This window comes from Megascapheus bottae, chromosome 10, assembly GCF_031878675.1.
Source record: "Megascapheus bottae isolate mThoBot1 chromosome 10, mThoBot2.hap1, whole genome shotgun sequence".
NCBI lineage: Eukaryota > Metazoa > Chordata > Mammalia > Rodentia > Geomyidae > Megascapheus > Megascapheus bottae.
Window position 1 is genome coordinate 16339210 of NC_143518.1, and position 23639 is coordinate 16362848.

The 23639-nt window shown below is 38.2% G+C and overlaps 1 protein-coding gene across 1 annotated transcript in view; it reads right to left on the bottom strand.

Moving 5' to 3' along the window:
• Pla2g4a (phospholipase A2 group IVA) overlaps positions 1-23639 on the bottom strand; it is a 115925-nt gene that overhangs the window by 53669 nt on the left and 38617 nt on the right. Inside the window, exons 3-5 of the mRNA XM_090340210.1 lie at positions 22858-22939; positions 7095-7243; positions 6468-6581 (exon numbers count right to left, since the gene is read on the bottom strand). Of these exons, the coding sequence (XP_090196336.1) occupies positions 6468-6581; positions 7095-7243; positions 22858-22939 (345 nt within the window). The remainder of the gene's footprint in view (positions 1-6467; positions 6582-7094; positions 7244-22857; positions 22940-23639) is intronic.

The following is a 23639-nucleotide window of genomic DNA, read 5'->3' on the forward strand; positions in this document are numbered from 1 at the left end:
CTGGGGCTTGCCTCAGACTCAGTGTACCATAGTGTAGCATTCTTCAAGTATTGGGCATTTCCAATGGTGACTGTGTGGCTCAGTAATTGCTGAAGTTCCTAAGAGACCTCGCATAATGAGAGAACTATCATCCTCCTATCATCTACCAAAGAAAACATCGAAATTCAATATTTGAAAAGCCAGGACCTGGTGCCTCATGCCTGTAATACTAAATACTTAAGAGGCTGAAGATTAAGACTCAATGAGGGACCAAGATATGTAAAAGGGTATCAATGTATGTGAATTAATGCACCTTCTATCTGGCAAATATCATGTAACCCTTTTATTAATTACAATAAAAAATATAAAAAAAAGACTCAATGATAGCTGGTGAAAAAAAGTCTGTGAAAATCTTATATCCAATAAACTACCAAAATAGAAGTAAATAGAACTGTAGTTCAAGTGCCAGAGAACTAGTCTTAACCAAAAGAGGCTCAGGGACAGCACTCAAGCCCTGAGATTAAGCCCCAGGAGTAGCAAAACAAAAAAAAAATTAACTTTAAAAACATTCAATGTTTAAACATGATTTCTACAAAATGTGCATTGCTTTTGCACATATTGCCAAGTTGAAAAACTGTAATTCAAGATAAAATGATTATAATGGAAACAATCCATAATCTCTTATGCTCCTTCCACTTTGACTCCCAAGATGCCTGAATTATAGTACTTTGTTTTCCATATCAATGTGCAGTTCCCCAAAGAAATGACTCTCATACCAACTGAGCTGCATAAGCCCCCAATTCCCATTATGTAATGTTTCATTCACCAGTATCTCTTTTAGAGAAGAACCTCACTCAGTTTCTAGTCATAGCAATGACTAAGCAACAATCAAAGAAAGCAATCAGCCAAAATTACAGAAATGCCAAAGAAGCCCTGAAGCACAGCTATCTTTAAGCAGTAATAACTAACTTCTAAATAAAGATGGCAAATTTAAACATAGTATAAACCCTAGAGACTTGAAATTTGGACCAAAGCAAATGTATTTCAGCCAGAGAAATGACGATGTACAATCTTCCGGTCTGACGTTAAAACTTTCCTGTTTCTTTTTGAAGTGGCTTACTTTGTTTATCTAAAACAAAGAATTCTGAAGATGGTGTCTTTCCACTTCAAAATTAGCTAGTGTCAGTCACCCTTCATCTATTCCACAGTGAGTAACTAGAAAATTCTAGACTAGTGTTAAACAGTCATTAAATTAGGCTCTACCTGCATTGACATAACGAGTTCAGTTTGGTGGATAAGTTGAAACAAATAGTCAACTTGATATTCAATTAAATCAATTCTATGAAGCTCATGTAATATATATGTTTAGTCAAAAGTGATCACTCACAATTAAAATATTTAATGATGATTGGGGAAGGTATTGTGTTAATACTTCATATTGAATGGAAGTAACCTTGTTTCATAGATGAGGTTTTGAGAAAGAGAAAAGTACAAACAACATGTCCAAGATCACACAGCTAATAGAATTACTATCCCTATGCTAGAACTGGTTCCCTGACTCTGAGTCTGAGGTAGATGGCATCAGGGTGTACAAGCTCCTGACAGCTGCTGCAATGAACTCTGTACTCTGATTGTAACAACACAACCTGACCTGGACTTGATACATCAATGCTGGCTGGAAAGCAAAAATTTCAGGCCCAGCTCATCCCAGATCATCCCTCCTCCTTCAATAAAACCACTTTTCAGTGTCTAAGAGGAAAATGAGTGATATATCGTCATCTCAGGAAGAACTGGTACCACCATATTTCCTAATTTCCAACTTTACCCAGTCTTCACCAGTACCAAGCAATCACTTGATTCAACTCTTACTAACACATGAAAGTGATTGCCACACCAACTTTTCTGAAGTCACTCTGCATCCCTGGTAGTAGTCACTTTCCATTGAAATGCCCTGTTTTACATAGCATCCAACTTTATTTTTGTTTTCAGATATCAAGGCTCTCCCTTCCTTCTCCACCTATTTGCTTACTAATACTTCTGAGGAAAAAGCCAAACTACTTTTTGTATCAATGTATCACAAGCCTGCAGTGACTCACTCACTACTGTCAAGAAGAAACATTTCATAAATCTTTCCATCTTGAATGTTAGCTCTGCTGTGGGCTGCTGCTCTCCGTCTGTCCTTCATGCATGGGTGCTCTGTTTTATCACATTTGTCTAGACGCAGTTTCCCTGAATGTGCTTGTTTCTCTCTAGCCATAGCTTTATCTGGATGTTCTTCTGCCTAGAACTGCCTTCTAACTTCTTCCCTGTTCACTCCAACACACCTTTCCTTCCAGGACAAGTTTAAACGGAGGATGCCCATTGAAATCACAATGGTCCACTCCTCAATCCTCGTGGACTTCATCCTCCTCCTTCCCTAGCCCTTATGTAGCCTATCTGGCTAGCTGGACTTAAGACTCTAGACACTTACATTGATTTTGCTCAGTGTTTTGGAGACTGGAGATTCAAATTCAGCTAGCTCCCTGGATTGAAGCTCTGGTGAAAGATTCATAAGAGAGATGATAGCCACCATGGTAGATAACTGACAGAGCTATGTAACAAGTCAGGAAATCACGGAGCAGGGAGTACTCAATCAAGTTTACAATGTATAAAGCATTTGTTTGTTTGTTTGTTTGTTTGTTTGTCAGTTTGCTTATTTTGGGCCCAGAATAGAGCTTGAAATTCCATAATAACATGTAAATAAAAGCCTTTCATCATTGTGTTATTTTCACCTCTGATACCTGTAAAATAGGGAGAAATGAAGGATTTTTTTGTGAAGGCAATCAAAAATGAAAATAATATATTCTTTATTGGATCACAGTATTTCATAAGACAGTAAGGAGCTGGGAAATAACTTAATCTTAGCCTTTCTTTTTTTTCTTTTCCTTTATTTTTTGTGTTGGTCCTGAGGCTTGAAAACTCAAGACCTGAGAGCTATTTCTGAGCTTTTGTGCTTAAGGGTAGCTCTCCATCACTTGAGCCACAGTTCTTCTAGCTTTTTACTGTGTAACTGGAGAAAAGAGTCTCACCGACTTTCCTGCTCAGGCTGGCTTCAAACTGTAATTCCCAGATCTCAGTCTCCTGAGAAAGGCATGACACACCAGTACCCAGGTAAACCTTCGTTTTAAAACAGTCAGAGAACAAGATTCAGGAAGACAAATAATAATTCAAATATCAGGAGAGATTAATAGGAAAGACTGAATAAGAATCCAGTCTCCATATTCCCAGCTTCCGGACAGGGGGGTAGGGGATGTAATCTACCTCCACTTGGAAGCAAATTCAGCCTCTCCAGCTGTCTCCTGGCCTCCCAAATCAGTCTGTGTTGAGTCATTGTTAACTTTTGGACACTAACAGTATGAGAAATCTTTTGCTAGTAATTTCTTGGCTTCGAGAATTTGTTCTCTCCCTACTAATGCCAAAGTGCTGTTTCTCTAATTCAAGCTTGCCATAGCCATCACCAGGCATTTAAGTCTCTCTGCCCCCAGAATTGCATTGCCACTTGTCCATCTGGCACATCTATGAATTTGAGAGGAAGATCTCCCACCTAGGGAATGCTTGGTAGAGATGAGGAGAGGCTGGATGGCTTCCATAAGGCACTTCCACATACATGGCCCGAGAATTCTCCACCCAGCCTTCTCCTCTCCACATACAAACTCCTAAGAACACAGTAATGAAGAAAGCTGTTTGGCCAACTGTTTTCTTAAGTACGCTAAAGAAAATAATAACGTAAGCTCATTTAAATTCAGGAATGTGGAAGGCTTTGTCAGACCTGGAACTTACACAACTTAACCAGAGGAAATAACAAAATAAAAGGATTTTTTTCCTACAATATATTCTTAGAGCCAGTTTTTATAGGAAGGATAAAGAGCAGAAAAAAAGAAAATTTACTTTGGAAAAGGGAAACTGTGCTTACAAAGCCCTCAACAGCTACTTGCTGAGAACCTTTCCTGCAACATGCAGTAAGTGAGAGTGTTAGCTTTTGACCACCTAGCCTTGTTTTTTCCTTGTAGTCTCCAACATCTACCCACCAAGCCATTTAAACTGACATGCCCAGTCTTGCTCTTCTCTTTCCAGACACCTTGCTTTTGCAATTTATTCTGCCTGAAATGCTCTTAACAATTCCCTGTCTACTGAAATTCTACTGTTTTCTCAAGGTTTAATAGTAATAACAAAAGCAAAAAGCATTTATATAACAGGTAATAAAGCACTATTTGAAGCCCTCTAAGGTCACTACGTATGCTGTAAAATGTTTACACTTTTGATTGTTTTATGTGCGAGTACTGGAGTTTAAACCCAGGGCATATGACTTTCTTGCTCATTTCTGGCACTCTACCAATTGAGGCACACTTCCAGTCCAGCACTGTCCAAGTTGAAACTTTTCTCCCCAGTCTGACTTCAAAAAGTGATCCTTAGCTCTTAGTTACCTGGGTAGCTAGGATTACAAGCACGAGCTACCTGGTGCCCAATATTTATATATTGTAAAAACCATAATACTTAACATAAAATAATATAATATATAAACTACTTAAATGATATGTAAATCATATCAAATTATAATTAAATATATTTGTATAGTATTTATAAATAAAATCAACATATTTCATCATAACAGCTATCTCCATTTTACAGATCAGCAAACTGAGACAGACAGGAAGTAGCAATTTCTCTGTAGAAAAAGAAGTTAAGAAAGTAGAACTGTGGCTTAAAGTGGTAGAACACTAGCCTTGAGCAAAAGAACTCAGAGACAGTACTCAAGCCCTGAGTTCAAGCCCCTCAGCTGACAAAAAAGAAAAAAAATAGATAAAAGATGTCACTGGGCTTTAAACATAAATTGGCTTAAAATGTAAGGTGCTAACTCTTATGTTCACTGTTAAACCTGTTCAAACCAGGCCCCTGATTCAGGACCATTCTTGTGCCCCGTCATAACACAATTTTCCCTTATCCTGCTGGCTCTATACTGTATGTACCTCAACAATATTTGAGAAATTCAGTATTTGAGAACTCAGTATAACCTCAATTCTTCTACTACATGGCTTTTGTCTGCTACCTTCCACCTCCCATGTGAACCCTTACCTCACCTTCACCTGAGATGAAGATAATGGAAAGAGGAGCTTCTTGTTCTTTAAGTTCTTTGCACAAACATTGACTGGCACATTGTAGATTTCCAATATGTGTTCATGAATTGAATGAGTAAAATATTAAAAGGTCTGCACATTGGCAGGATTATTGCTAAATGAAAGAACATTTTTCAAAAGTTCTACGAAGAAGTGAGAAGTGTGTCAACAAGTGAAGAGGACATTCTCTCTGGAGCAGGAAAGTGCACAGAGCATCCCATCCTCAGAGCATCTGGGGCAACTTGGCTTGCACAGAATAGTCATGAAGCCTTTTGGGCTTAAGTTGGTTTCTAAATAAATCAACCATAAATAAGAGATACTGATTATCAACCCTGTCAACTGAAGGCAGGTAGAAGCACTATTTCAGAGTTCCTGATTTGTAGGATTTTTGACAGCAAGAAGATGAAAAGAAAGAAGGAAGGAAGGAAGGAAGGAAGGAAGGAAGGAAGGAAGGAAGGAAGGAAGGAAGGAAGGAAGGAAAGAAAGAAAGAAAGAAGGAAAGCAGGCAGGAAGGCAGGAAGGCAGGAAGGCAGGAAGGCAGGAAGGAAGGAAGGAAGGAAGGAAGGAAGAAAGGAAGGAAGGAAAGAAGGAAGGAAGGAAGGAAGGGTGGAAAAGGAGAGGGGAGGGAAGAAAGGAGGAAAAGAGGGAGGGTGGAAAGGGAGGGAAGAGTACTGATAGTGTAGTCCCACAAAATTCCACGGGTACTGCTTAGGAGGAAGGAGATGAGGAGGAGGCCATCTGAGCTGGAAAGTGGAGGTACTTAAATCCAACCTCAGGATGAGCAAAAGCAGCAATGTCTCCTCAGAAAAGAAGATATAACTTATTAAATAGCCTTTTCCAATACTTTCTGTAGTCATCCACATTTCTAAATCATTTTCCCATAGAACTAAAACTCCAAATGACTGCTCTGTAATCCAACTGAGAATCCAACTACAATTGAGCAACACAGCAAATCCAGGCTGAAATTGGGAGGGTTACAGTTCAGGTCCAGTCTCTGCTGAAAGGTTTCTCATTCACCTACCATGAGAAGCCTAAAATACTCAGACTATGCTCCATATATGCATCTAGATACAAAGTAAGATCCTGCCTCAGAATAGCCAGTATACATAAGCTAGGAAGGGCTGGAGGTGTGGCTCAGTGACAGAATTCTTGCCTAACAGGCATGCAGCAAATAAAAATCCTTGTATCACTGGAAAAGGGGGAAAGGGAGGGGAGACTAACATTTCCTCTTTAGAAAACTAAAACTTTCTACTATGAAACACAGTTTTCCAAATATTAAACTCAACTTCCTAAAATAAATAGAAAGACTGAACATAATTCCACTGTGCTACTTACTTCATTGAATATAAATGGAACTTCTTTCTTCTCCCCCACTTTCATAGAAGATATGGAAAATGTCGCTGTCCCTAGAGTCTCATCCATGACGTAGTTAGCATCCATTAATGTGATCTGCACAACAGAACACACAGCAGACCTGAGGGATCTTTGAAAACCTGCTTTAAACTTCTGCTTTAACACCAATATACTCACTTGGCTTGCTTGCTTATGATGCTACCATTCTACCACCTGTGCCATAACTCCAGTTCATCTCTTTGCTGGTTAATTGAAGATGGAGTCTCTTGAACTTTTCTTCCCAGCTAGTTTTGAACCACAACCTCAAGATTTTAGTCTTTCCAATAGCTAAGATCACAGGTAGGAGCCCCAGAGTACCTCGTATATATTCTCATGTTTATCATACAAATATGTTTTTCTTGACAAGCTACATGAGGAATATTCCCAGTCCCACTACATGTCCTTTCTTCCCCACTGGATGATCCCATTGCTGGATGGGAATCACCTATAAGATACCCAGCTACAAAGCCAACCTGTATAGGGAGTGAGTGGGAAAGGGAAGTGGACAGACAGAAGACCAACTTAGGTGTCTATTTCCATAAGAATGAAGTAGCAAGATGAGTCACTTACTTCCAAAACATTTTCCTGATTAGGATCCAGAATGAACTCGAAAGTCTGATTCCACACAGGGTTGATGTCGTTGTTGAAGTGCCTTGTTCTCTTCCTGCCATCTGGGGTGGTGGAGATGAAGAGTTCCACATATGGGTCTGGAGTGTCAACTACAGTCATAACACGGGAGAAGGCGACAAAAATGAGTGCCACGGTTCCTCACTCTTCCCATGAATACCTGCCTGGTTATTGTCAATGTATCATCCACAGTAATGTTATCTAAGTATAGCAATAGAAAAAAATGTCATAAGCCATACAGGTTCACTTGTTTTATCCCTGCCCGCATGGCAGATCAGTGAGATGGAGCAATGCACCACCACTTAGAGTTCTTTACACCTAGAGAGGATTTTCACTCCAGCCAGCAATGGGGGAAGCTAATACAAGCATGATTGTACTTTCCTTCAGCTAATTCCACAGAGACCTTGATAACCTTCATTCCAGTGAATGAGGATAACAAGACAGTGTTACATTCACATTACAAACATCATCTTGGGCACAATCATTGTTTCACATCTGTGTTGCTATCTACTTAAAAGGCTAAGATCTGGAAGATTGATTGTTGAGGCTACCTCTGACAGAGAAGTCTATGAGATTCTACCTCTAGTTACGTAGTAAAATCAAAACAGGAGGCTTGGAATCATGGTTCAAGTGGTAGAACATCAGCTGAGCAAGCAACCTAAGCAAATGTAAGGCCCTGAATTCAAATCCAAGGAGGGCAAAAAAAGTCAACTTGAGGACTTTATGAAGTTACAGTAAGGAAAATTCAGTGTGGAAATAGTCTTGATTGTTATTCTGAATACCTTGTGTGGCTACATACAATATGCACTAGGCAATTCATCAATAATATATATGTATTTACAGGGAAGGTATAAAAGCAGACATCTGTGAAGTTGCTCCAGAAAACCTTTTACTTTTTTCCATATATTTTTATTGTAATTAATAGAAGGGGTACATTATATTCACATACTTTGACACCCTTTCTCATGTCTTTCTTCTCCATTTCCCTCCCCTCACTCCTGCCCCTCATCTTGTTTCCCCCATTCCCTATCCAATTTCAAATAACCAAATATGCATATATACATTATATCAGATAACAAGGAGAAATACTTTAACAATATGAGATAACCAAGGAACAGCAAAAAAAGATGACAGATAACATAGTACATTAAGGATAGCAATCACTCTTTATATGGCTTTTGTTTCTATATCCTGGACATCCTTTCATTTAGCATCATACTATATGGCTTTATGTATCTAGGTTTTGTTCTATTGTAAATCTCTACTAAGAGACCCCAACGTTTCTACTGATTATGACAAATGAGGGAAACCATTGAGCCTATATTCCTTTGAGTCTGGCTTACTTTACTTAATATGATTTTATCTGTCTTTCCATTTCCTTATAAATGGGGTGATGTCGTTTTTTCTGATAGCAGCATAGAATTCCATTGTGTATAAATACCACATTTTGTTGATTCACTCATCAACTGAGGGACATCTGGGTTAGTTCCATCTTTCCTATAGTAAATAGTGCTGCAATGAACATTGTTGTGCTAGTGGATTTAGTATGCCCTTATTTCTGGATGATTGGGTAAATGCCAAGTAGTGGAATTGCTGGGTTTTACCTTTCTATCACCTTAGGTCAGTTATCCTTACACTATCCCTTTTCTTCATTACTATATTAATTTTACACTCCTACATCACTCTTCTCTTAACTCTCCTCTTGTCTTTCATACTATTTTTTCTATCTCTGGTCCTCTGTTCATCCTTCAACTTTTAGAATGCATGGATCTACAGTTGATGGTTGTTGAGCAATACTGTATATCTAGGTGTTCAATTATACTGTAGGTCCAGAGGGACTTAAATATAATAGAGATTGGATTGAGGGGTTTATTTTTTGGTCATAAAACTATGATCAGTGGTGTTATTAGATTTGTCTGTAAGTGCACAAAAAGAGAGAGTGATAATACTAATCTAAAATTGTGAACACCTATTGTCTGGCCAGCTAAAGAGGTCTAGGTTGACTATATCTTAAAAATTGTAATCTTATGCAGTATTAATCTTGCTCCCATTTTTAAATGGGTAGAACAAGAAACTCAAGAAAAATAGCAAATCAAGGAATAGCATCTCCCACCCAATATAAACAGACAATAGAGCAGTCAATGGCAAAACTAGAGGAGAGTCCTCTAAATGCTATCCAAATGCAATGATAAACATGATTAATGAAAAGTTTGAAAATATACAGAAAGATGCGGGAGGAAGCCATATGTAAATGAGATGAAACCATAAACGAGGTGATATGTGAATGAGAGGAAGCCATAAAGGAGGCCATAATAAAGGATTTACAAAGAAAAATGGATGAATTCATAGAATACACAAACAAAAAGCTGACCATACTCCAACAAATGTCCAATAAGAGTAAAGCTGCTGAGCTAACCATTCAAATGGAAAACAAGGAGTTAAAGAAATTCATACATGATCTAAAACAAGAGATGCAAAGCATCAAAAATGAGCAATCAGAAGGAAGGGAGATGAAGAATAAAGTAGAAAGTTTTGATAGCAGGTTAGACAATGCACAAGAGAGAATTTCCAGGGTTGAAGATAATCTAGTTGTTTAGAGAAAGAACAGAAAATGAGTCAAACCAAATCTAGGAAATATAAGAGAACAGACTTTATTATACTGAGGAAAGTTCCATGGATTCCTAGATTTTCCAGAGCTTTTAGCATAAAGGGGTGTTGGATCTTGTCAAATGCCTTTTCTGCATCTATTGAGACAATCATGTGATTCTTGTCCTTGCTCTTGTTGATGTGGTGAATTATATTAATTGATTTGCATATGTTGAACAGCTTTGCATTCCTGTGATGAATCCTGTTTGATTATAGTGTATAATTTTTTGATGAGTTGCTGAAGACGGTTGGTCAGTATTTTGTTGATAAATTTTGCATCAATATTCATCAAAGAAATGGGTCTATAGTTCTCTTTCTTTGGTGAATCTTTGTCTGGTTTTGGGATGAGGGTTATACTGGCTTCTTAGAATGAGTTTGGCAAAGAGCCTTCATTTTCAATTTTGTTGAAAATCTTGAGGAGTATTGGTGTGAACTCTGCTTTGAAGACCTTATAGAATTCAGCTGTGAATCCATCTGGCCCTGGGCTTTGCTTGGATGGGAGGTCACTTATTGCCATTTCTATTTCAGTGTTTGAAATAGGTCTGGTTAGTTAAATTAGGTCTTCTTGCTTCAGTGTGAGTATGTTAATATTGGGTAAAAATTCATCCATTTCTTCTAGATTCTCAAATTTGTTGGCATAAAGGTTTGAAAAGTATTCCCTTATGATGCTCTGGATCTTCAGAAAACCTTTTTCTTTTCACACAAAAACCCATTTGAGTTGAGCATACATCAACCCTTTTAAATACAAATAAACAAGTACAAACACATATTTAAATACATTCCTGGTACATAACCACATAAGTGACTCAGTTATTGATAATTCAGATTACAGTGATTTCACTAAATTCTTCAGCTGCTTAAAGTCTTGCATATACTGTATTTTTTGTGTAGATGAAGCTATTTGACTTTGCCTACAAGACTCTGTGCTTCTGAAAGGCATCTTTCTTTACATCTACAAATCTATCAGCTCAGAGTTGCAATATTTTAGGTCTCCAAATGGAAAGGACTAGACATTTTCTTTAATGCACCCTTTTCCATGTGATCATTTTGTTTAATCAACTACAACAACCCAAGAAATACATAGTGGCTACCAGAAACTTAAGCAAGTTGTACACATACATTTCCTTCCAATCCTAGATCATCACTTTAATGTAAGTATTTCAGTACTGAAACAACACAACTGAGAGATGTTAAGAAATCTGTCTACAGTCACATAGTCAATAGGGCCACAGCAAAAGGTTGAACTTGGGTCCTGTGGATGCAGAAATCACTTCCTTAATGACCTCTACTCCACAGTAATATGACTAGGTGGAGGTTTGGATTGGTATGAAAGAGGAGCTGGAATTAGTGTTTGGAGGACAGGAAGGAGAAAAGGCAAACAGGAGTGAAAAAGAATGAGCAAAAGGGGAAGGGGAATTATATAGAAGTCCACAGCCAAGCCGGTTGCAGTTGCTCATGCCTGTAGTCTTAACTATTCAGGAGGCTGAGAGCTGAGGATCATGGTTCAAAGCCAGCATTGGCACTAAAGTCCATGAGACACTTATCTCCCATTAACCACCTTAAAACCAGAAATGGGGCTGTGGCTCAAAGGGTAGGGTGGTAGCCTTGAGCTGAAGAGTTCAAGACTTCAAGCCCCATGACCAACAACAACAACAAAAATGTCCACAGCTATGCACCAGTGGCTCACACCTGTAATCCTAGCTTCACAAGTAGGTTGAGATCTGAAGAGTGCAGTTCAAAACCAGCCCAGACAGCAAATTCCATGAGACTTTTTATCAATAATTAACTACCAAAACACTAGCCAAAATTGGAGGTATGGGTCAAGTGGTAGAGTGCTAGCCTTGAGCATTAAAAGCTCATGGATAGCACCCATTCCCTGAGTTGAAGCCTCAACCCCTCTACAATAAAACTACACAAATTATAAGAAAAGTAAGTAACACCTTTCTGAAATGTTGGCTGGTTTTCAGAGTAATTTTCAGAGTATATGTTTACCATATATATATATATATGTTTATATATACACATATATGTTTATATATGTTACCCATATATATGATAACCATACGGTTATCAAAGATTTTAAACATCGCTTATAGTTTGTCTGTAAGGCCAACCAATTTGTTTGAATTGTGCTTTCTGAATGACAGAAAGATCTGCAAATGCAGGCCAGATCCTGTTATTTTATTCCAGTTTTGATCCCATGTACCTTTGCTTAAGGGTTTTGTGTCTCAATGCTGAGGCTGCAGCAGGTTGTGGGGAGGAGTGTTGTAGGCTAGCAGTGGCAAATGCATGAGATTCCTGTAACAGGCAGACCTCAGACATCTTCCATCAAAGCCTCCCCTAAGTAGGTGTTGGGCAGGACTGCAATTTCTCACTCACTACTTATATTTCTCAATTGTAAAAGACAATCTACAAATAAAAGGACTGCTTAGCAAGGATAGGAAGGGAAAACAATGTTTCAAGAAAAGGGAAGGATGTATCAAGAGGTGACTGCACTCTTACATCTGGGAATGACTGTCCATTTCGTTTAACATGGCCAGACCTCAAGTCTCCAGTGTGTTAACAGCTGCAAACCAGAAGAAAAAAATGAATGTTTAGCAAAGCAACAAGCAGATGTCAAGAGATTATAAATATGTCTTTGCTTTGTGAGTATAAAGGTAATGTGTAATTCTAAGGAGATTTTGCAATGGATACCTCCATCATCTTATAAGAACGGTTTTTCTTTTGTAAATGTCTTATAGAAATAGTAGGGAGGGGAAGCAAAAGACAACCTAGGAAATAAAAACTATGTGGGAAATGAATGCAGGTAGATGATAAAAATCCTTCAGTTCAAGTACCCACCATATGCCAAGAAATACCCATTAAATGCAGTTGGCTTTTGATGAAGAGCCAAAACTTACACTGCCAATGAAAACTATGGAAGTGAGTCAACTGAATGCAGCCTCACAAGGTAAATAGAAGACAAGCAGATACACTGGCCCAAGATTAGTGACTCAGTCCCCAAAATGATTCCATACAAATCAAGTCAACTCATGGGTGGGGAGATTGCCCTCTGGGGTCTGATCTTGATTTGAATCTGTAAGGAAGAAGAGGGAGAGGTCTTCTAACATCAAACAAGGAAGAGGATATGGAAAATGAAGTTATTTGGAAAGAAACAACTGGGAAAAGAAAGCAGGAAGTACAAGTGTTACATATCTCTGTCAGTGGTATAACCATCTTATAGCCAATTTTCCCACTGGAAATGGTTCAAAAGCTTTAATAAACTTTAGCTATGTCAAAACAATAAAGGCAATACCATAACAAGATGCCCACATCACATTTATTTTTCCAAAACACGATCAGACTAGTTTAAAAAGTGAAATCTAAATTAATAGCATCACTTTGAAATCTTTAGATCAAGTCAGTCTTTAATGTATTTGTGAGCAGTGATGACTTTTGTAGTTTTTCCTGTTGCCTTTTTAGTAAGAGACTTCAAAATTAAGATGTGAAATGGCTGTAGCCAGTGGAAAAGCACTAACAGCTGCAAACACTGATACAGCAATGGGTATCGATGTTAATCTCTGCAAGCTAAGAAACATCTGTAAACACTGCCAGATGAAAGGAAGTATAAAGGGCTTACATTAAAATTAAATGGCAGTAATCAGCTATCTGGTATACTCTACACTCCTAATTGCCTTGGCAGCAAACAATTGTCATCTTTGAAAAGAGAACGCAATTTCATTTGGAGAGCAAACATTTTCCCCACTATTCTGTGGATATTCCTAGCCATGTGTTCAGATTAAAAAAACAAAATCAAGTCAAATGTAGGAAACAGTACTCCTCAGGCCTCTATTTTTATTTTTTGGCTTTGTGAATGAGCATCTCTTGGACAAGTGGATGTTAGGCCACGACTGCAGTCTTACCTTGATGGTTTCCAGCTCAACAGGTGGTAAAGGAATGATGGAATGTGAGGGTAGAATCCCCCACATCTCTTCCTTTTATCTAAACCTTAACAAACAAAAATGATGGGGGTGTAGGATACAGATCTTTTTTATCCCCATAAACATGACAGGAAACCACATGCCCAAAAAATAGCTTCAAAATTCCACAGTTGTAAAACTTACTCATAAATGTCAGTAGTTTTAAGGAGCGCCCGCGTGAAGTAATAACAGGCCCATCTGCCACTCTAGCTTTATCCAATTAATGTACTGTATGATTCGTGATAAGAGCTGATGGCAGCTTAACTCCCTGTTCTATTTTAAGTATTCCCCACTGGCTCTCTCATTTCCACTTTACTCATGAATAGTATAAACCCCTATGTTTGAAAAAAAATGTACACCAATCTACTGTAATTTGTATGATTAACAGCAAAAAATAAATAAATAAAAGCTCAAATAGAGATATCCCACAGAAGCACGGTCAAAATTATGGTCCATCCATGTCTGAAGAGTGTAAGAGATGTTTCCAATGTTCCATTTTCCTAAATTAAATTCTCACAATCACTAGCAGTACTTGTTAAAAATGCAGACTAGCCAGGCACCAATGGTTCACACCTGCAATCCTAACTACTCAGGAAGCTGAAATCTTAGGATCACAGTTCAGAGTTAGTCTTGGCAGGAAAATCCGTGAGATTCTTATTTCCAGTTAACCACCAGAAACCCTGAAGTGGCATTGTGGCTCAAATGGTAGAGCACCAGCCTTGATCTGAAGGGCTCAGGGACAGCACCGAGGCCTAGTATTCAAGCCCCATGACTGACAAAAAAAAAAAAATGAGGACTAGGACTGAGGATAAAGCTCAATGACAGAATTACTCAGCATGATAAAAAAGAGGAAAAATTATGAAGACCTGAGCCAGAGGTTCATACCTGTAATCCCAGATAATCAGGAGGCTGAGATCTGAGCTTACTGGTTCTAAGCCAGCCCTGGCAGAAAAGTCTGTGACACTCTCATCTTTAACCACCAAATAGCTATAAGTTGGAACTATTTCTAATGATAGAGTGCTAGCCTTGAGAGAAACACCTGAGTGACACTTTAAGTCATAAATACAAGCCCAAGGCTGGCACACACATGTACACACACACACACACACACACACACACACACACACACACACTTACTGTTTTTTTAATCAGTTTCTTCAAGTTGGACAAGAAAATCAGCATTTTTAACAACTTGAACCTGTAATTCTTTGTGTGTGTGTGTGGGTTGGGGGGTCATGGGGCTTGAACTCAGCCTGGGCATTGTCCCTGAGCTCTTCAGCTCAAGGCTACAGCCCTACCAATGAGCCAAGCCCTACTTCCCATTTTCTAGAGGTTAATTGGAGATAAGAGTCAAGGTCCTTTTGTGCTTAGTCTGGCTTTGAACTTTGATATCAGCCTCCTGAGTAGCTAAGCTTATAGGCATGAACCACGGCACCTGGCTTATTGAAATGGTAATTCTTAGCCACACCTTTGTAAAACAAAAGCTTCAGACATAATATCAGGAAGCACTAGAAAACAATAAGATATGACTTGTAATCCAGGCTGCTCCAGTCACACAGGCCAGTGAGCACTAAGTTAGCACCTCATCCTAACTGACAAACAAGCTACAAGTAAAAGGACTGGAGGTGTGGCTCAAGTGGTTGAGTGCTACAGGGCTTACTTAGAAATGAAAGGTCCTAAGTTCAATCCCCAATACTCCAAAAATAAAAACAAATGAACAAAACTCTAACAGTGGCACTATGCCAATGAAGTCAGTTTGGCCTCTGGCTAAGAACTAAATTATTCTGCCCATAGAGTAGATAAAACATTATAGGATTGACTCCATCGGTTTCTCCCTATCCATTTAATACGTTTTCCCAGAATCAGGTAATTGGAAGGAATTGGTAGGAGTAGGATTGATGAAGAAGAATAATCAATGATATTGATGGAGATGCAGATACTCAAAATTTGATAGGTTGAATTGAAACTGTTCTGCATAACTAATGATAATACAAATAAAATATAAAATAAGTAAAAATATATCTTTAAGGAGCCATTGTAAAAACAAATGTTAGGATAATGTAGATATTTTGATTGACAATCTGTTCAAAGTGATAGGTGAATATTCACACGGTGTGCTCCATGTGGAATATCAGAAGTGAAATGCTAGTTTATCGAAAGAAATGTCTCACTATACCACTCTCAAATGTGATCATTTCTTTGGAATATATTTTTCTGATAATGACAAATAGCCATCAAGAATTTATAGCAACTATTGGGATTGTCAGTCTTGTAAATACCCATGCACTAACATGGCTGAGCTGATGCAGAAACCCTGGAACAGATGTAATCAATATCCCAGGAAATATACAAATTACAAAAACTCTAACTGCGAAGCTCATGAAAAGTTTCTAATCTTAACCAACCTGTGTAGGAAGACAAACATTCCCCTTACAATTGTGGCCACATCCCTGCTACCTGTCATTGTAGGGACTAACTTTTAGCTTTTTCCTAGTTGTGTTTACCAGTCATACTATATGTGTGTATCCCCTTCCTTTTCAACACTTCTTTTGTTCAACACTCTTGGGGAAGATACCTTCATGGTGACATGGATAGAATAATTTCTGAAAAAAATGTCAGTTATTATATCATCTTAAGAATATTCAATATGTGCTTTTGTATCTCATCATATACCATAAGCCTGAAGTCTGAATAATCCCAAATCATTTAAAACCAGTTCTCTCCAAGGCATAAATGGAAACTAAGATACATTTTTTTTCAAACTGCAAGGTAGAGGTATATGAACATGACAAGTATTAAGTCTTTAATTACATGTTCACATACGATATCTTGCTGATTAATACATTTTCAAAAGGTTTCAATCTTTTGAAAATAACTTTGTATGGACTCTCATTTTCTATAACCCTCCTTTGGGCTCCAATTTATACATCATTTCCTCCTGAATTACATCACAGAATCCTAACTCCATTCTGAGAGAATTTTCTTTTATTGGAGATTGATTTCAGAGTTTTGTGCACACTCGTTATAACTTAGCCCAGGCCAGTAGTCAACCAATATCCTCCTCTACTCTGCCTCCCGAGGAGTGAGGACACCACATGTGTGTCTTAGTGCACGCTCTCTCTCTCTCTCTGTCTCTCTCTCTCTCTCTGTCTCTGTCTCTGTCTCTCTGTCTCTCTATTGTGGGTCTTGAATTCAGAGCCTGCGTGCTGTCCCTGAGCTTTTTCAATCAAGGCTAGTACTCTACCACTTTGAGCTACAGTGACACTTCCAGCTTTCGGGGAGGTAACTGGAGATAAAAATCTCCTGGACTTTCCTGTCCATGCTAGCTTTGAACAGCAATTCTCAGATCTCAGCCTTCAAGGTAGCTAGGATTATAGGCATGTGCCACTGGCATCCAGCCCACCTCATTTTTATTAGCATTTTTTTTTTTTTGCTAGTCCTGGGGCTTAAACTCAGGGCCTGAGCACTGTCCTTGGGCTTTTTCCTCAAGGCTCGTGCTCTACCACTTGAGCCACAGCACCACTTCTGGCTTTTCTATGTATGTGGTACTGAGGAATGTACCAACATCTTCATGCATGCTAGGCAAGTTCTCTACCACTAGGCCAAACTCCCAGCCCTCCAATTCATTTTTAAGACAAGGTGTTGCTAACTTTTTCCTATGTTGGCTCTACTTCCCAAGTAGCTGGGACTACAGGATATACCACCATACCTGGGCTCCAATTCTGAGATTTTAATGCCTTGAAAATACCTTACATACCTTTATAATACAATACAATATACTATATAATATACATAGACAGTAAAACATACAATATAGTTTTTTTAATCTTATTTTCTTTACAATAAAACAAATAACAAAGCAATATAAAACATAGAACTAAGAGTATACATTTGTCTTGGGTTTTCTGGTTTATTTAATGCAACAATCATTTTCACTCATCAGAGTAAGAAACTTGATGGTCATTCCATTTTCACATAGTTTTTATATCCAATCACTCTCCAAGTTTTAGCTTGGGTACTTCTGAAATGATTCCTATATCTGGCTTTTTAATTCCCACAGATGTATGACTGCCCTCATTCGACTAGGCATCCGTCTATGGTGGCTTGTTAATAGAATTGCCTCGGGGCCGGGAGTTTGGCCTAGTGGTAGAGTGCTTGCCTAGCATGCACGAAGACCTGGGTTCGATTCCTCGGTACCCCACATACATAGGAAAAAACTGGAAGTGGTGCTGAGGCTCAAGTGGTAGAGTGCTAGCCTTGAGAAAGTCCAAGGACAGTGCTCAAACCCTGAGCTCAAGCCCAGGACTGGCAAAAAAAAAAATAGGATTGCCTCATTGTTTGCTACTTTAGTTTTTTTTCTGCTTTTTAAAATTTCTGTTTGTTTTCTCTGTGATTTGACAATCTTACTATGTACCCATGTTGGCCCAAACTTGGAATCCTCCTACGTCAGCTTCCCTCATCGAAGTTGCTTATTATTGTTTTTGTTGTTATTGTTGTTGTTGTATTATTTTGGCAGCACTGGGGCTTGAACTTGGGGCCCCAAATGCTAACCAGGAGTTCTGTCACTTGAACCACATCTGCCGCCTTAAATTGCTTATTTTTAACAATACAGGGTCACTACTACAATTGTCTTTCTGAAGCATGTTTCCACTGTCAATGTCTATAAAATAAACCTTAAACATGGCAGAACAAAATCTATAAGGGGCCCTGTTACCCAAATCTAAGCTTTCTTGCTAAGCAGTGGTCCTCTACCATCTCACACTGGAAACACCCTTCTTCAAGCTGACATTTAAAGAGATGCAACGTCAAACTTTGTGTTCAGGCTTAACGATGACAGAAACATTTGTTCTCACAGAGCAGTACATAATGTGATGTTTTCCTTGACTCTGATAGCTAAGTTATGAGAGCTACAGTTCTTGTCCTAAGACTGCCTGAGATAAAGGACTAAAGACTGCAGTTCAGGGACAATGAGGCCAGCATGTTCTCTTCACTCTCCACTAATCTAGTTCCTATGTCTCAGCCAACCAGCCAGTGGCTCTATTTTCACACTGGGTAAAACTGGGAAATGTAAGTCATGTTCTAAATGTATCTTCACAAAATAAAAAAAAAAATAAGTCCACATCAAACTTCAACATGCTAATTAGGCTTTCAAATAAAGATCATCATTAAATTTCCTTTCTCTCCTAACTTCCTCCCTTCTCTTCCTTGTTTCTCCCTCTCTTACTTTCTCCCTCCCTTTCTCCCATCCTCTTAAACTACATATACCAAAGCTTTTTATGTTATTTTGCAAACCCCTTGTTTTTATTTCTTTCTTGAAATCAGATTGCACTACATTAGCTGAGTAACCCATCAACTCAATAATTCTCCTAACTCCACCTCTCGAGACATATCTCACAATGCTTCTGGAATCTCCTATTTTTTTTTTGCTTTAAGTAACTTCAATAAAACTTTAATAACTTGAAGCTTTCTGAAGCTTATTGCCAAGATTTTCCAGGCGTAAATAGCCTCTGAATTCTTCCTAGTTGGACCACAGGCCATGCAAAGACAATGTGGCTGAGTTGGCCACAGCAGACAGGCTCTGATTGCGCTGCAGACACACCAGCTGAGGAATTCTTTAAGTAAACTATATCTGTCAAATAAAAAGAACACTAACATCATTAAAAGAACGCATGTTTTATCACTGAAATAACGTACATAAAGTCCTTCAAACTCTGCTTCGACTTTTTGTTTATCTAACAAATACTTAGTGCACGATATGCCATGATTTTATTTAAGCCTCCAAAGAAAACCTATGAGGAAAAAAATGGGTGATCTTTTCCCTCATTTAGTAGGTGATGATGCTGAGACATAGCATGGCTAAGCTGTAGCAAAATGTTGGTATAAATCTGTGACTTCATTTGCTCTTGCATAGATGTTTTTCTTCTAAATAAATATATGTGTGTATAAACTAAGTAATAAGACAAAAAGTGAGATTTTAAAAAGTAGTAAAGTATCATTAAAGAGACTAACAACTAATATACCCCCAAAATATCTGTCAGCCTTATAGACAAAAATATAGGTAAACTGGAACATATATCATACTATATTATTATATCACAAGTTATATTATTGTTTTTCATTATAGTTCTCTATTCCTAAACCCAGTGTATTTCTTCTCTATGTAAAAAAATAAAAGATAAGAGATATGAGACAAGCATGTGTCATAGGACATTTTACTCATCCTGAAGTTATCTTCCATGAAAAGGCCACTGGGAAATAATTTTGTTAGATTTGGAGTTTGTAAAATCTGGGTGGATGCTCAAGAACATTCCCAAAACATTAGTAAATGAATGCTCAAGTTTGGTCATAACCTGAAGGGTTAAGGTACTATGTTATCTCTCATCTCTTTTGCTCTCCCTTGGTTATCTCATATTGTTACAGTATCTCACTTTGTAACCTGATATATCGGATATATTTGTATTTGGTTATTTGAAATTGGATAGGGAACGGGGGAAAACAAGATGAGAGGTGGGGGTGGGGGGGAGGGAAATGGGGATCAAGACATGTGAAAGGGTATCAATGTATGGGAATTAATGCACCATCTATCTGGCAAATATCATGTAACCCTTCTATTAATTACAATAAAAATATATGAAAAAAAGAAACTTCTAAAAGTGAAGGATCAAACTGTGTCATGTATGCCTGAGGATGCCCGACACAGCCTCACTCTCATTTCCATGTAAATTTTAGTCAGTAGCCATTGGCCAAGCATCTGAAGCCTGTGAATAAGATCTTGGCTATGAATTTCTATCCACACCAGTTAGGAAGAATGATGCAGAGTCTGAGCTGAATAGTGACAACCATTGTCTCTATACAAAAGGCCCCCCTTCTGCTTTGCCTAAAACATGATTGCTATATTTTAAAAGTCAAATTTGGTTAGTCTTTTGCATGCCTGGCTAATAATTGGCACAGTGTTAAGTACAACTAATAGTGTAACCTGTTTACTGGGTTGTAAGGGCATAGAAACCTTGTGAGGCCCTTCCTTAAGGGCATGGGGAATTGATGCTTTTACAGTGCTTTTTTTTCTAATACTTTCTCATTCACAGAGAATTTTTCTCCAAGAGAGAATTGCCAGTGGAGACAATGAATGTTCAAAGATCATAAATAACAAAATAAGAAACTAAGAGAAAACATTACTAATAGTGATTGGATGGACAGACCAACATCTGTTATTTAGAATGCCATGCTCTGATTCACACCAATTTTAAAGAGTTTGGCAGTGTTCCCACACATATCTGTGTGTGTCTACCTCCCATTCTTATTTCTGATGTCAATCATGTTACTAGACTTTATTCAAATTCTCTGAGAGCTGGGCTGTAGAGCTCACGTTCTTTCTTTTTCTAAAAATTAAAGTTTTCCATCTCTATCAGAGACTTTTCATATTTTGCCAAGCTGAACCTTTCCTATTCCCTTAAGGAAATGACTTGCTACACTCTCCTTCAACATTTTTAATAATCTTAGTATTTATTATACTACAACCAGAACATTTTTCAGTGAATACTCAACCATGAGGTATGTTAACTACTAAAAGGCTATTCAAATTGTTGCTGTTGCATGCATATGTTAAGAAAAATCAATCCTAATCCTCAATTTCTTAAGGCTACCCCTCTGCTCTTCTGCTGCCTTTGAACATGGTGTTTTCTCTGTGTGACATCTTGCTCTCCCCTGCAACCCGGGATTCATCTCTTGAGGACTGGTCTAAAGGGCGCTTTAGCAAGTGTGATAGCAGCATAGAGTATCTTTGACCACATCTTTTGACTCATGACCCTTTCTCCAAGGCAAGCTACCAAATGCATAATTTCCTTTCTTCAAAGCAGGTCAGCAAACTTCTAATCTTTCCTCATCTTTGTGTCCTGGAGCTCCATGCAGAATTCTCTAACCTGCCCTTTTGTTGCATGAGAACTCACCAGCCTTTTGGCCCATTTCCTGGAGGGAGGAATGCTGCCCACCTAGGTCTAGAAGAATGCTGGAGGAGACCGACCAGACTGGCTTTTCCCACCCAGTCTGTTACCATCGGATAGGAACTAGAGTCTCCACAAAGTTCTCAGCACCCCATGATAACTAAACAAGAAAAGGATCCAAGTGGGTAACAGAGGAAATTCTGTCTCCTGGAACTGCCCCCAACAAATTAATGGAACCCAATAAAGGGCTCAGGCTTAGGAAAATGGGGGTGATAGCTGATAGAAAAACAATGGAGGACTTGAAACTGATTTCAGAGGGTAGAGGAAGTAGAATCAGATAAAATAGTATACTTTCACAACCAAAATGAATGACAAGGCACCCATTCAGCTGGGGTCTGCTGTACTTGCTGGTAGAGTAAACCCATACATCTGATATCAAGAACTCTTGGATGACTGTGATATTACAGGTAAAACAAAGCAGGTAATTTGTTTGTCTACCTTATTGTAAGAAAATATTCTCAACTTCTTACAATGATCTTTCTCCAAAACTTGTTATGAGGATTAAACTGCCCATTCTCCTATTTTGGCAAAAAAAAAAATCTAAACTGTTCCAAATTCACTATTCACAATATGTATTTTTCTTTCTCTCTCAACTTCTATGAACCCTAATCGTTTGAATTATATGATTAATAGGGAAAACGACTTTTAAAGATTCTGCCAAGGAATTATCTCAATATTACCCTTGGACTGCAGCCCACATCATTCCAGATGCTCTTTGGCCAGTTTCTATAGCTATCACACACATAACAAACATCCACACTAGTGTAGGAATTACACACACTGCATTTGGTAATCCTCTAAGCACAATACCTCACCGAAGCATTTGTTTGAAGTCTTGACTCAGCCCTCTTTCTGACAGAATGAAACAAAACTTTGAATTCCAGAAACCTCTATGTCATCATATTTTGTCTAACCACAGGTGCGCTCAGCTAATGTAACAGCTATTCTCACAGAGAACCAGGTAAGAAACTGGTCAAATTATCACAGTTGATCACTTTTAAGGAAGAAAATGCTTCCGGCTAATCAAGGAAAGCAAATGAAAGATGACCCAGAGCTCAATATTTCCAGGAAAAATAAAGTAAAATGGAATACGGTACTTACGCATGTCACCAAAAGTCCCCTTTGTTACTTTGGTGGCTCGTAAGACCACCACTGTGAATTTATGGGAGTACTGGTGCTCCACCTAGAAATAGAACGATAATGAACTTCAAAATAGTAGAAGAGAATCTTACTGTTTCTTTGAAGCCAGTAAAAGCCTTCTACTTGAAAATAAGTAAACACATACCAGAAACATTTTTTGATGTTTAAGGTCTGTCCCCTTTGTACTCTCTTTTCTCTGCTTCGTAGATCATTAAAAGTTTAGATCATTCTTTAAAATGTTTCTACAGCATGACTGTTAGAACTTCTTTGCTGTCTGGTTTAACAAGGACTAATGGAAAAAATGTAAAGTAAGACTACATGCACTCTAAGAGCAGAGTCAGCCTTTGTACCAGGTGACTTGGTTTAGAAAGGTGATCCTGTAGAACGATGTTTGCATCATCCAGCTGTGTTTGCTTAGATTCCTATCATCCTAACAATTGTATGCATATAATAAATAATAACAGAAAGAAGGCTTTATTAAATACCTCAGCCTAAATGTAAATCAGATATCAGAAAATATTACTCACCAAAGCCAGTAAGGAATCAAAAACTGAAAGGCTCAAGGGCAACTAAAAAATTGGCAAAAGGTTTTAACCTTTTTTTTTTTTTTAATGATAGTCCTTGGGCTTATTCTCAGTGCCTAGATGCTGTCCCTCAGCTTTTTTTGTTCAATCCTAGCATGCTAGCAGTGCCTTAAATCATACTTCATTCCAAGCTTCTTGGTGGATAATTTAACATAAAAG